This window comes from Pagrus pagrus, assembly GCF_965226575.1.
Source record: "Pagrus pagrus genome assembly, chromosome: 14".
Taxonomy (NCBI): Eukaryota; Metazoa; Chordata; class Actinopteri; order Spariformes; family Sparidae; genus Pagrus; species Pagrus pagrus.
The window spans coordinates 26,509,700-26,525,200 of NC_140198.1; the positions used below are offsets into that span (position 1 = coordinate 26,509,700).

Genomic DNA, 15,501 nt, shown 5'->3' on the forward strand with positions numbered 1-15,501 from the left:
TCAGTGCCAGATAGAATAACAATAAGTATTCAGACAAATCAAGATAATAAGCTAAGATAAAGAAAATAAATAAATTAGAATACAATATAAATAGAAAGGGTAGTACAATGATAATGACAAGTAATAAAATGTAATATTACACATAATATTGGAAATATTGCTCCTGACATTGTAAAAGTAGTTTTGTAAATGATATTGAAAAGTGAAAAGTAATACTGCACATGATGTTTAAAGTAATATTGAACATTATATTGATATTGTTTTCACTGCGCTTCTCTTCAGAGGGTCGCAGGTTGATGGCCACTGGTAGGAAAGACCTCCTGTGGCGTTCTGTGCTGCATTTTATTCTATATTTAACTGTTTCAGGGTTCACACATTTACAAAAATGTGCACCCTGCTGGGTGTCACTCAGTACTGAAAAGTGGTGTGGACATAAGGAGTCAGATGAAAGAAATAGTTTTTTTTTCAATGGTCTTCAACATATGCAACTTAGACAGTGTAATGATGAGGTCAGAGGTCAGAGTATAAAAAATGTTTTCGTTAGCACATTTTCAGCTATAAGTGATACCTATGCCTGGTGGCCGGTGGGTTAACATCCCTGGTTCGAGTCTGTCCCTGATCTCTCTTCCTGTTTGTTTCTATCATCATAACTAGCTTATTTTCATTTCGGTCAAATTCATTTTGTGAAAATATGACGTGAAATTAAGTTCAAGTGGAAAATTCAAGTTCCTCAAATTGGACAGGTTAAAATTAACTTGGACACTGGGTCTAATACACCAGTCCCTGATCCTGAGTGGAACTGATCAGACCTCTGTTCTATCAGGTTCTGTGAGTCAACATCTAGTCTGACTAAACTATAACAGCAACAAATGTTCCTGGTAGCCCAGATATTCAATTTGTCATCTTGAATGTATGCATCCGTCTTTCCCCAGTACAATCCGAGCAGTGTTTGCCCTGACGGGAATTTATGTCGTTTAGTTTTATAAAATATTTGGCACTTGACGGCACCTCAACATAGATCATCAGGGGAGCCTCAGGCCATTTTTCAAATATGAGCCGTAAAACACACTTCATATCAACTTCTTAAAATCGCTCCACTTCACATGACCTTCTGGAGTTTTAGAGAGAGAGAGAGAGAGAGAGAGAGAGAGAGACTACAGTCACATTCATCCAGAAAGATGGTTTTTAAAATAAAGTATTTACATGATATTAATTCAGTAGCATTTACATTTCAACATTAAATATATGATGTTTACACTCATCGTTTCTTACTTCATTTACTACTGATACTTCATTTATTAAAGACGTGCATTGTTAACATGGTCTACGTCCATATTTGCATGCAGTCTTTTTCTTCACGGCCTTTGTTGGCACATTGCTACGCTTATTTGTGACAGTACACAGAGAGGAATTCACCACTACAGTTGAACTCTGTCGTATGGTAGTGTGAAATGCCGGGGTGATAATAAATTATTGTCAGTACATACCAGCACAATAAACCACAGATCTGTCAGGATTGTGAAACTCTGTTGCAAAACCTTCATGAGTCAGCCTCTAAAACCTTGTGGTCTGTTCAGCAACTTTAAAAACTTTAAATATTTTAAATTGAGATGATTCATCAGGTTCACAGCCAGTTTTCTTCCTCCTAGACTGAATAGGTGACCCAAGCTTTAATAGATTTTTCTGTGAATTAAACAAAAGTGTCCACTGGCTCGCCTGCAAACTACAATATATTACCCCTGCTGAGCTCATTGATTATAATGCTCTTTATTCGGGAAGTTGCTGCCAGTTGGCACAGTAACCAGAGAGCAACAAGAAAGCTGTTTTTAGTGTAGGAAGGAGAAAAGGCTTAACTCCCACTAATAGATTACGGCTTTAGATCAACAAAGATGCTGTCAGTGGGATATTTGATGGACTTTCATACTGAATAGGATTTCTGTGAACAGCAGGAGACTCGAGGAGGATTGAGAGAAGCAGAGAAATTATGAAATGACAAGAATGGCAGATGCGAAATCCACACATCACACATCACACACACATGCACAGAAGAAAAAGCAAATGCAAACGTCTCCAGTAATATCAGAAGTGAGTTTTATTAATCACAAATAGAGTGGTTCTAAAATGAACAGAAACAGCCCCAGCAGGCCCCGTATGGACATTCTACTGTATGTGAGTTTGGTTCAGAAAATCATGTTTTCTTACATGATGCACCAGTCCTCAGTCAAAAACAGTTTTACAGTGCTGGATCAGTGGAGCACTGCTTTCCTTGAGTTGAAAAACAATGGTGAGTTGGCTTAACTTTCCCTCAAATTCAAACACACACTGGAAACCGTCTCTCGCTGTGGTGTAAATGATGTAAATAAGCTCTCACTGTGATGTAAATATAATCTCTATCACCGCCGCCTCACAACTTCCAACCAGATCACAGACAGACTCGATCAGCGCTGCCTGTGGGCTGAATGTAGTCCTACATGTAGCTGCTCTACATGAATTCCTGACACTTTGCATGAATTGTGTTTTATAAAACGCTCACACTGCCTGAATAATTAGAGCTCCATTACAGCTGCATGACACTTTCATGAATACGGAGTCAACTCTGGGTTTGAACACTGTGTTCATTTCTGAAAGCAGTGGAGCAGTGGTGGGTTGCAGAATCAGATTCCCTGTGGCTGCCTGTGTTTATAAAAGTAAAACAGTTAGCCAGGACAAAGCGTCTCTTTAAACAGCTCATATATAAACGTCCCTGCTTTGGGTATCCATCTTTTTCTTTTGCCTAATAGTGCTACGTGTCTTTGCCAAAAATAATTCCCACTATATTTAGGCACTAAATATATTTCTATTTCTACTTCAACATGTCTACACCTTCAAATCTATGAAAAAAAAAAGCTATTTACAAATTTGCAGATACGTATGAAGAGAAGGGAAGTGGAAATTTGCGGTGATATCATTCCTCTCAAACGCCATGTTTGTGGTTCAATGATTGCAAAACGTGAAGCCCCCCGACAGTGTCGGAAAAATGTACAAGTGAGCGAGAGCATGGCTGCAGAGAAACTGGACTGCTTTAAAGTCAGAAGGCACTTAAGAGGAATGAAATTTGTACAAATGAAGAGGGGAAATGGATCTGTGTACTCACCATATAATGCATCTGTAATAGGAGTCATTTGTGAACTTAATCTGGTTAATAGTACACTTTTCTCTTGGTTCCTTTATGCAACAAGTTAACCTGGAAAAGACTTGAGTAGTGTTGACAACTTCCTATGTGCAAATGTTGGGCAGATCGTCTCTACCATGACTGGTACTCATCTAACATTCCACCACCATCAATAACAGCTGAACAAGAGATTCATATAATGTGCATGGAAGCTACAGGAATACTGATACATATCTTGCTTTTGTCGGATTGTTTAACGATGATGAGATGAGTAAAAAAATAACAGAGCTTTAAGCTCAGTAGTCTCTCACTGTTTATCAGGAAAAGGACACTAATTTATTCACTCAGTAACTGCCTTAATTTTGGCAAGTATGAATCATTTACACACCAAAACATGTAGATAAAGGGCCCAGGTTTAAAAATACCGGACGTTCCCCTTTAATGTCTGTCTGCAAGACTCCAAAAGGAATTTCTAACTCTCTCCATCAGCAACAGAGTGCTGCATGTGTGAGTGAAGCAATTTCAACTTTTGGAAGAAACCAATACCTTAGGGAAAAAATAAATAAAATAAAATGAGAATACAAAGAAATCCAAATATCAAAAATGGGCTTGGCGCCGCTGCCAGAGAACTGCTTGTTCTGAATACCTTTTAAAAACTGACTCACGCTGAGGTTCAGAAGCTCTTGTTCATGTGTTATGAATGATATGATAAAATGTCACCTTTTCTCAGTCTGACAAATGGAAAGAGTTTCATATCGCCTCAGATAGGATTTTTTTTTTTACATTTTTCACCACTTTACATATTCTTGAGAGGAAAAAAAAGAACAAATATCTATATACAATCAGAACGACTGATAACCCTCCAGACCCCCACTGTGTGAAGAGCAGGGCCAGTCCTGTGTGCCTTCAGCCTTGCCGGGAGGAATGAGTCCAATATGAGCTTCAGTGAAAGTGATTTTTCTTTCCAACTAAGACACAGTCACAACTAAAGGTTAGAGATGTTAGATGAGCTCTACTCTCTAATTAGCACATTTAGCAAAAGTAGTTTGTAAACGGATTGGACTTCAGCAAATATCAACCAGGGTCCATGTCAAAGATGGTGTATTGAGATGAATGTGGTCTGTGTATGTTCTAAAGAGTTAAAAATAGTTGACTGAGTAGCTCCAGTAATAAAGTCCTGATAACTCACTGTGTTCTCTGTATCAGGTCATCCTGTTTGTTTCTACTCAGAATTCAAATACACAGTAAAATGTCAAAGTACCAAAGTATTACATCTTTTCATCATCTCTACTTTTGTTTGGGTCTGGAAGGTTAACTTACAAACCCTGTCTTATTAGTATTATTATTATTATTATTATTATTAGCATTATTATAGTGTAATACTAAAAGTATGTATGACAGCAAAACTCTATCCTGGACAGTAAATTCAATATATACAAGATTAACAGCAAGCATAGAAGGACACTTTAAATCAAGAAAATGCAGCACTGATTGTGCACAGTGTTTCACAGCATTTGACTGGCACTCTTCAAAGCCTCTTACAAAGACTATCTACAAACATTAACATGGAAGTCTGTCACAACAGAAAATTAAATATGTAAGACCGCCGATCAAGAACCACATCTTGATATGCTAATACAAGCCATTTTTCTTTTGTCTTTCTGTCTTCCGATTGCAAAGGTGTAAATGCTTACAGCTTGATGCAAAGTGGTTTAAGTGTTACATATTTTTTTTTTATCACAACCAAATAAAAAAAAGAACACATGTTAGTATTTTACAAATATTTAAAAAAGTAAACCTTTATCTATAGGCATTTTAAAATATATTCCATCAAAAATAGTCTGACAAATTTCAACAGTAGAAAAGAAATGTTATACAAATGACAAAAGGTTTGAAGCTAAACGTTTATAGTAGAAAGATGTCATGATAGACTGACTGTGGAGGAAGGAGTCTCCTCCTTTTCTACCTGCAGAACAAATACACGTTTTCTTTTCTCCACCTCGATCGGTGTTTGAAACCAATATATAAACCAATAACTGTAAAGTAACAACTCCATAATCTAGGAAAAGAATTCAGTTGGTGGTGAGAGAAGATGACAGATGGATCTCAGTCCCTACATGTGTAACTGTTGAACATATTGTTGTCCTGTGGAATCTTGTCACCTTTGGCAAACTTGAGTAGTTGGATTTCAGTCATGCTGAGAGCTCCGAGCATGAACTGTGGCAGCTCCGTGGTCAGACAGCGTGGAGTGCAGTCCCACATGTCATGTCTTTCACTCAGCACAATGCCCCTCATCATCCTCTCGCTTTTCAGATCACAAATGACGACTTGTGTCGGAAATCCCCCTGCAGAGAACATACAGCCAGACAAGAGCAGCAGGTAAGAATTCATCATGCTAAAGAAGTGGTTCCATGGTAACACAGATATTTATCCTCCATTTCCCCTCACGATGCATGTCGTGTTGAGTTTTTACAAGTTAACTTTCTTTTACAGTTCAAATCTGCCTTACTTGACAGTTTACTGCTCTGGAAAATGGAAATTAGTTTCATTTTTCACATTTCATACAGAACAAGTATATATTGATGTATACTGAAAAATATAATGTAATACATTAAAAATACATTTAAGACATGGAAGGAGTCCACATGTATTTGACAATACATACCAATATTTGGCTTCAAGAATGTATTAGACAATATAATGAATGTACATTTTTTTGAACATACATTGGTAATATATTTTTCAAAAATATATTTTACATATCTTACTCAATAATATATGTTTTGATATATATATATGAAAAACAGCAATAACTGGTAAATGTGTTAACATAGAGAGAATATAGGATTTCATATACACTAGAAAATACATTGGAAGTACATCAATACGTCTGCCAGTGAGGTTTTGTTTGAACCTGTGTTTATTTGTTGGTTGGTTGTTTTGTCAGCAGAATTACACAAAAACTACTAAATGGATTTCCGTTTTCAACACTTGGACGGAGGATCGGTCTCAGCCCAGAACAGACGGAGGATCCAGATAAAGGGACAGATCCAGGAATTTTTCACACTTTCTTTAACATTTTGACATAGGGCAGTTTTCTGACCTTTTTTATAATGCATGGATCTGGTGTATTTAGGTGGCGGGTATCTACGATTGGGTACAGGATGAGGATTCAAATAAAATCCAGCTCTAGTTAATTTCACTATAGGCTTGATTGAATCGGGGACTGTTGGGCCTTGGCGGAGGTATTGTGCTCTACTGAGTGCCATTCTAGTTAAATATATTTCAATACATATGAAGATGGCACTACTTTTAAACATAAATCTGTCAAGTCTTCATATCAATTTAATGTGTAATTAAATAGAGAAAATATTTCATAACAGTGTTAAAGTGACACTAATAATGAAAAAAACTGGCATGTTAAAATATCAGATCTACTGTATATATATGGAAAATATCAAATATATATATATAATCTTTGGTGTGTAGATCCCAACACAGTTGGGATAATGGATTCAGCAAACTCTGTGTATATTTACCACTAAAACTCTGTTTACTATGGGAATGGCAGTTTTGGTTAATTTTGCTTTAGACAGCCTGACTCCCATTATCTGGTACCTCACCTGGTAATTATTAAGAAGAAAAAGAAGAAGCAAAATGACGGGAAATGCATGAGGTGCTTTCCATATACAGTAGTCTGACTCAATGAGCTCTGGCACCGTGTTATCTTTCCAGCGAAGTTGTCTGACGTGCCAGATGGAGAGGCTCTGTGAGAGGAGCTATAGTCTCTCATAACTGGACTTATTTCCACACTTTGTTTTGTCACTGTGTCAGCACTGAAGAAAGATCTCCCAGTCAGCAATGATAAAGTTACAGGTAGTTGTGAAGTTTTTTGTGAGAGCTGTCCAGCCCCTGGCTATCTTGAGCTTTAGCTCATCATTCTTCTTTTTGAAGTGCTTTTCCTTGTATTTAGTCACAGTAGCTCTCAATGGGGTAACATGCTCGGGTCCTCGTGATCTTTGGCTTTAAGCTATCCTCGGGTATGGTAGCAGGGTGCTTGTTCCTAATGTGGTACAGCAAAGTGCTAGTACTTCTTCTAAACTGAAAAGTGGCATCACACATTTTAACTCACGTTTGACTTTGTTGAGTTTCTGGAGGAAATGTTCCCACACTGAGCTTCTTTAAGTGTGCTTCACTTTTCACCTCAGACTGTCTGTATGCAAATTAACCAACATGCGTAACTAGGCAAAAAAAAATTCTCGACAGTTATCCCTTGACATCCCTAGTATGCACAAAGACGTCCATCAGATTGATAAAGCTGTGTATGTGTGTGTGTGTGTATTTGGTTCTGTTTAATAAAACTCAATTATTGTGGAGCCTCAGTTCCACTCCCTTAATCAGCCATAACATTATTTCTGCCTGTTCCACTTTTCATTAGAACTTCAGAGAAGAAGTGGATTTTACCAATCGGCATGGTTTTCCGGGACTGCCACAGCAGCTGCCATTATACATGCCAGTGGTTATTCCTAGCATTAATTAATTTATTACATGCACCTGTGAACCATCATCAGAGGTACATTTTTATTAGACATAAGGAACGATAATCAATGACACTCTGACTGGACTGTCAGTTTTACATTCTACAGTACAGGCATCTCCATTGAAGTGCTGTCTACAAACCTCATCCTCCGTCCTGACGTAGTCCACTCCATCTCCTTTAGCTGGAACCTTATAACTAAAAGACACAAAGCACATAATGGTTCATGGGTGACAGGTTGAAGCAGTGATGGTTACAGAGGGATAAATGTATCAGTTGATTTGTAGAGCTGGATAATTTCTTGAATTCTTACTTGTTCCCTGTCTGTTTTTGGCTTGAGAAGAAGCCTCGCTTGTATGCACAGCAGATCCCCACTGTTATACATAAGAGCACTATGACCACCACCAGCACTCCCAGTGCAATCCCAAGAACATCGATATCATCTGTAGGGTTCAATCAGAAGGGTGAAATGAAACACTGACCTTTGATTAGCTCACAGTGGAGGACAGTCTTTAATGTTTCTTTAAATGACACATCAGCCCATCACAGGAACTTATTTGTGTCTACGACACACTTACAGACTTCCATTAGCTGGGCCTGACACTCAGAGAATCCAGCATCGTTCTTCGCTCGGCAGAAGTAATCGCCTGCATCTTCTTTTCTGACTGCGATGAACTTCTGCATTGGAGAATCACAAAAATGAATCTAATTAATGCAAAGCCTGAACAATGCTCATATTGTCCATGTCTGTTTGATCAACAGTTGTTTATAGAAACATTGACCATTGTTCTTTATGATAAATAAAGTCAAATAAAATCACAAAGGCAGATTGTAGGTGCCGTCAGTATGGAAGGAGAGAACAGTTCTGACAGTGTGAGGAGGAATGACATTCATACCACATTTACAGTCTTTTTGATAAATGACCAAATGTCGTTACATTAGAGGATGTTAAATATGAAAATTCAACAGAATTGGACTCACTGCTGTGTGCTTCTGATAAAAGAGCGAACAAATGAAGCGACTCAGTGGTCAGAGGTGTTCTGTGCTGATATCAGATTCAATCCTCTGGGGTTCGGTGAAATGAGAGAGCTTTGGTGCTATATAACATTAACCCTTTAAATACTACATAAAACTGTGGGTAGACTGCTCCTCTGTGAATTCTAACCCACTGCACTCATTGTTTTTAATCAGGAACGTTCAGAGTTTATGAGGAGAGATAGATGAATGGAAAAAATTATGCCTCATCTTTAAAACAAGATTCTTAAAATATTCAAATAAATCAGTTTATTGTTGGTATTTTCTTTTTGGTGAAATCTTTTTATTCTATTTCATTCTGCTTTCATTTCTCCCACTACTCAATGTGTATAAACAATTACATAAGAGACATTTTTGCTTTTATTAAATACATTTTTTTACGTTCAACAAAAAATAAGATTTGTCAGTGTTGTAAAAATTACCCAAAGGTCATACACGAGTAAAAGTAAAGACATCACGCTAAAATATTAAAAAGTGAAAGGCACCCATACAAAAAGTACCTGTGTAAAAATATTTCAGTATCTGATATCAAATGTGCTTAAGTATCAAAAGTACACGTAGAAGTAAATTATATATATAGAAACATGTATGTATATATTGTATACTGTAGGTCGACTGATGATCGGACTGACTGAATGTCAACTCTAATATTCGGATCAGTGTTTTTATTTTATTTTATCTGATTGCTGATAACATAAATTAATTTAAATCGACTTATCAAATTAAATCTGCAAATTAACTAGTCACTAAAGTTATCAAATAAATGTAGTGGAGTAAAAAGTACAATATTTGTCTCCAAAATGTAGTGGAGTGGACAAATAAATTAGCAGTAGTACCTCAAGTTCCTCAAAAATGTACTTGCTTTATTACATTTCATCAATGTATTTTGTCAAGCTGTATAATAATGCAAATCAGAAATTTGTGGTCTCTTGCAATGTTCATGAAATAAAAACAAGAAATGTTGATTACGGAAAAAATATGGATTCCTTCTGAGAAGTTTTCAAAAATAATGAGGCTCAAACTTCCCAGCCAAGTAATGTAATCTAATCCAATAGCAATGAATTCCACTCCCTACATGGGTGGTTAATGGGCATTACTCCCTCATATGGGAGTAGCAGAGGGGAGTAATAACCGTGTTTCTATGAACCGTCTTAAAATAACAGTCAAAACAAGATAAGTACAGTAGAAAAACGTCATTAGTGTACAGCAACGACTGTATACTTCATTCTCTTCTTCCATTGCGGTTGCAACACTTGAACTAGAGGTTCACATTAAGACAAACACTGCAGCATGCTTTGGTGTGTCACATCTTAGAGGCCAGCATGAAGGTTGACAGGAGTGTTGGAGGCAAGCCACTCAGCACATCGAGCTGTGCTGGAAAGCAAGTGAGAATTGAGGAATGTGCAAACGAGGACAGCAGATTCCCCTCGTGGCTCAAGCCCTCCCGCACCATCAACTGTCTCCCCAAAATATCTGCCCCCACCCCTGGGCATCAGGCCACCGTCCCCGATGCCCCACCCTTGCCGCTCATGCGTGTCCTTGTCCAAACACATGCGCACACACATACTAACCAGAGTTCCTGTGTCTGCGTTGAGTGTGTATGAGGAGTTGTAGAACTTGAGGCTGGTCTTCGGGTCGTCGGGGATCTCCTCTTTGTTCTTGAACCACTGGTACTGAGACTTAGGGAAGCCCTCCTCCTCCACACAGCTCAGCTCAGCTGACTTCCCAAAAGGCACAGATTTTGGGACGCTGCATTTTGGCACCACTGGCTTTACTGTGGTGACACAGAACATATGATCAGGGTCTTCATGGGGAGCTTCACACCTCGGATGAGGTTTTATGTTCAGTAAGCATCACAGTGATTAACAAACTGACACATTCTGTCCTGATGCTGCTGGCTTTATCATTGACTTTGATGCTATAACAAAAAAACAATGTCAGTCTGGTTCACAGGACTGACAGGACGGGTACATGATTTTTGGCCCATGCCAAAAAACGCCACCAAAACATGCAGCGCTTGCTTTCTTTAGCACTGAGCAGATGCAGTTTCAGAGGTTTCCTCTTATAGCCCAGAACACGCCTTTGCAGCTGGGCAGGTCTGGTCATAACACATCCTCGTATGTATGCCAAAGGGCTGGTGCGACCTACAACACGGTTTCATCTTACAGCATCGAAAGTGTGAATCACTAAGCAAGGTCTCTCTTTAAGGACACAATAATGGCTCGAAACTATATCATATACTCATATCTTTGACTCAATACAGGCCTACATACACACATATAAATAATCAGTGATGCGGGTAAGTACCTCTTACGACGAGGTCAATCACAATCTCATCAAATGACTTCAGGTCTTCAGCAGCGGTGACCTCACAACGATATTTGGCTGTGTCCGATCTTGTGGCATTAGTTATCAGTAATGTGGCAGGTTCTCTGATCACTGCTCTGTTCTCCAGGTCACCTGTTGGAACAAAAACACGTCCAACTCTCTCATTAATAAACGTATCACTGGTAGACTGTTGAGGAGACTGACATTAGACCTGATTGTACATCTTATACGTTACCTGAGATCTTCTTGTCAAAGTACACATAACTTGGTCCCTCATTTGTTATCTTCTTCCATTCAATTCTGGGATTGGTTGTAGAAATGGACTCAATCAAACATGATAACTCAATTTCTGGAAGACAGAGAAAAAAGGGGAGTGACGTGAATGATGTGAAAAAGACATACTGTTTTCAGTGGTGGTATTTATTCATTAGCTCTTACTGTCAAACTCATCGGTCCAAGGTGACTCGTCATTTGTTCTCAGGACCACTGCTAACACGCTGAAGTAGCCTGCAAGACATAAGAAGAAGCGATGCAGCATGAGACTCTCCAGAGCATGAATTTCATAATACAGTGATGCTGTAGTGCTACATGCACAATACCAGCTGACATCCGCTGATGTGTGATGCTTATTTTATCACTCTCCTTGGGGATGTTTGTAACACGCTCACAATTAAAGTGACAAAAAAATGTGAATCCCACATCCTGGTGCTCTATGGCCATGTTCTGTTACTGTCCATCTTCCATTTCTAGTTGTGTTGGTCAAACCATTGTGTGTGTCTGTGATGAGGGTGGGGGTGCTGTTTCTATGCACAGTGGATAATTGCGCAGGGAGGCATGTGCCCTTTTCAGGGCAAGCTCACCATGCCAGTAGTTCAACCGCCTGCCGAGCCCCCCTCTCTCTCCCTCTCCCCCTCTCTCTCTGAGCCTGATGCTGTTGCCCATGTGGGACTAATGGTGCAAAAGCACCCTGCAAAGATCTGTGTTGGTATGTGGTGGAGGGCTAGGGCCTAGGGAGGGGACACTGCTGAGTCATACTGACAGCCTATGGTCCACAAACAAATCCACACAAAGTCACTTCCACATGAATGTTAACTGGGGAACACACTCACCAACACTTCCAGAGATATGAAATAATGGTTTGGCTCTTGGATGCAGGGTCACTTCAGCAGATTGTTCTGTCATTAAAACTCTATGGAATCCCTAATCTCCATTTGTGCAACCTCTCTTGCTGCCAACCCCTGGCTGAATTTTAAAAAGAGGCAGCTTTCAAATTTAGTACATCTGGTTTACAGAATACAGGACACTCAAGTCATGATACAATAAATCTCAGTGGTAAACTGTATAGGAATGGATTTGACCTTTATTATATTGAATGCACAATATGTAATGTCAACCAATAAGGGGCTCTCTATCGAAACACAACAAAAGGTGTTTGCCGAGTGTTGTGTGGGGAGGTAGAACCGCTGCTCAACTGCTCAGAGCTGGCCAATTCTGGAGGAGAGAGGTGGGTGCAGAGCCAGACCTTCTGGAGGAATAAACACCCACAGTTACATCTGATTGTGCTCTGATCCAGAGCAGTTTAGCAACAGGAGAGCTCCTAAGAGTAGTTTTGAAGTTTTTGGGAATAAAAAGTGCAGTATCCTCATTCATTTATCAACCTAACTGGAGCAGTGATCCACAGAAGTGACCTCCATTGTTTGGTGTTCATGTTCTGGAATGTTGACAGCTGAATGGAGGGTAACACAAATAAACAAAAATAAACACAAATGATTCTGCAGTCAAGGCACGAGGCAATTATTTATTCGTTATTCACGACACATTTAGTCAGTTACGTTCACTGACTTCCCTATCATGGAAGTAGTGACAAGCGACCAAATGAAAAGCACTGTTACCTCGAGTAAAAATGTTGATTTCTCTATTTCTGGATAATCATAAGAATCAGATGGTGATAGGTAGATGGCTTATCAGTGTCATGTATTAATTACTGAGCAGGTCTACTGGGTAAAAGCCTAGGGATCTTGGACCAGAACCTCTGAATGAAGTTGAGTGTCAACAGTTCTTTTTCTTCAAAGTCAGTCCAAGGAGTCACCAAAAAACACAAAGCGATGCAAAACAAAGAGATGAAGCACAAAGGAACACTGAATGGGACATACAGTATGTAGGTGTAAGGTTAATACCACCAATTAGTGGTGGAAGTGGTTATGAGCCTCTCATTCAGAAAAACTGCTCAAATGGGGATTACCTAACCTCCACCAACTGTCATCTGAACACGCAGCAGTGTCTCGGGTCACCTGCTAAAGCAGACAGGGTAAGCTGATTAGCCCACGGTCTTTCTGGAGATCATGACAAGACGACAGCTTGTTTGTAACCGCTGCTGATGGTAATAACACTGCATAAGGGTCAAAAGTAGGTCACACCTACGTTTGACAATAAGAGATCTACCTACTCCTGTAGGTAGGTAGAGCTCTAGTAGTTGTTTGGAAAGTTTAAGTTTTCTTGGATATTATTGATCTTCTTCTATCAGATACAGTGTAGGTATAACATTGTAGAATCATTTTAATTTCAACGTGACAATTCTACATGAAATTTAGAATTTTATCACTAATTATTTGTTGGTGACAAGCAGCCCTCTACACAAACATCTTCCATGCTGAAGAGTCCAGGAACAAAACTGTGAATCCTGAGTGGCTCCAGGGTGCTTCTCTGTATGCAGCTGACCCTGACTGCTACTTGTGGGGAAATATAGCCCAACAGGATGACAATGAAAATGTATTTGTTCTGATTGCTAATGTAGATTTCAATAAATATTTGATTTGGCTTCACATCTCCAGGCGTAATTTATTCTGTACTGTGCCGAAGTTTGGACCCAAGTGGAACAAGTTTAGCTCCACGGCACTAAATGAAAAAGTTCTTGACAAACCAAAAAAAGTAGTGTTTTCTAACTGAGAACTTTGACAAAGAATTGCAAAGCAGTAAGGATGAGATCTGCACTTGTTTTCAGAAACATGACAGTCAAAACATCACCAATCCAGTCGAAGCCTGTCACCTATTTAGCTTCCTCTCCACACTGCCACATGCAGAGAGGCACACACAGTTAAAAGCTTTGTGCAGAGGAGAAATGCTTTTCATCTCCCAGTGTTTCTGACAGCTCCTTGTACCTGCAGCTACGTTCTTGTATAAATGTAAACCGTCGTCTGATGAAAAGCGACTGAAGGCTTTTCTTTACACTGAAATATGACTGAATCCATGTTAACACAATGGTGCTGATACCTACTCTTCAATAAAAATCCCTGCCAGTACTCATGTACTTGTAGAAATATGCTATTTTCTGACAAAGGTTGTGTATGTGAAGTATGTCAGTGCTTACTTCTGGTTTACATTTCAAATGCACTGCATGTACTGTGTAACTCAATACCAAATCTAACTAGGCCAAGTATGCCAAAGTACCAGGATATGCTGGGATGAAACAGAATCGAATGTAGACAATAAATTATTCCAGGTGATTCATTTAATACTATGACTTTCCATTAAATGCAGCACTCAGTTTAAAGTCTGGTCTGACAGAGCTAATGGAGTTTACCCCCTGTCCCTGTGCTCCTCCTTAATTCGGAGAGTATTAGTACAGATTAGGTGCCTAAGTGAGCTTGACGTAGAGATAAAAAGCTTGAGAGGTCTGCCATGGAAACAGCTGTCCAGGAAAACACATGAAACCCCCACTCAAAAAGACACTTTTTGGCACTGAAGTCCACTCAAGCTAGTAGACAGGGAGAACTGGGTAGTTGTGACTTCAGACTCACTCAAATAACATATTCTTCGCAGTTATTGCTGAGTATTACAAATAAAGACCCTTTAGTTAGAAGCATTAAATGACGCTGCACAATGATAATCTGTAATATGCTTTCTGTCCCTTTGCTCTAACGTTAAAGAAAGGAAGTCCTGTTTTCCAAAAGCCTTCAAGTCTCATACATGAACAGAGTATTTTGAAAAGGTCAGTTTTTGACAACTCTTCTTCTTCTTTTTTTTCCTGAGTCAAATTCAACCATCGTTGACTTTTCTCTGATATTCAGGGCAGTGAAAAAGCAGCATTTTAATTGAAGCTGAATATTCCAGCAGAAACCATACAGTTAAATAACACAACACACAGGCTTAAGTTATTTGTAGAGCTGACAATTCTCTGAATTCTCAGTCATTTAAATAAAAAGTCAAGTGAGGATGAATACAGTGACAGTGTATCATAAAAAAAATTGCATTACACAATTGCAATGTGTAGATCCTCCTAACTGTGTTTTTTCATGATGCTAACAGGAATGATAGTGACAATGTTTTTTTTGTAAGTGTTTTTTACTCTATTCACTCCAAAAATGTTAACTCCTGCTTCCAATATATGCAGCTACAAAATAAAGAAGCATAACAAAAAAAGGTGCAACTCTTGGCAGGAATTAAATGACCC

The 15,501-nt window shown here is 38.9% G+C and overlaps 1 protein-coding gene across 1 annotated transcript in view; it reads right to left on the minus strand.

Moving 5' to 3' along the window:
• Positions 1–2,069: 2,069 nt before the first annotated feature.
• jam3b (junctional adhesion molecule 3b) overlaps positions 2,070–15,501 on the minus strand; it is a 39,708-nt gene continuing 26,276 nt past the window's right edge. The window contains exons 2-9 of the mRNA XM_084373550.1: positions 11,490–11,558; positions 11,287–11,400; positions 11,031–11,183; positions 10,295–10,497; positions 8,267–8,366; positions 8,002–8,131; positions 7,832–7,886; positions 2,070–5,496 (exon numbers count right to left, since the gene is read on the minus strand). Of these exons, the coding sequence (XP_084229676.1) occupies positions 5,461–5,496; positions 7,832–7,886; positions 8,002–8,131; positions 8,267–8,366; positions 10,295–10,497; positions 11,031–11,183; positions 11,287–11,400; positions 11,490–11,558 (860 nt within the window). The 3' untranslated portion in view covers positions 2,070–5,460. The remainder of the gene's footprint in view (positions 5,497–7,831; positions 7,887–8,001; positions 8,132–8,266; positions 8,367–10,294; positions 10,498–11,030; positions 11,184–11,286; positions 11,401–11,489; positions 11,559–15,501) is intronic.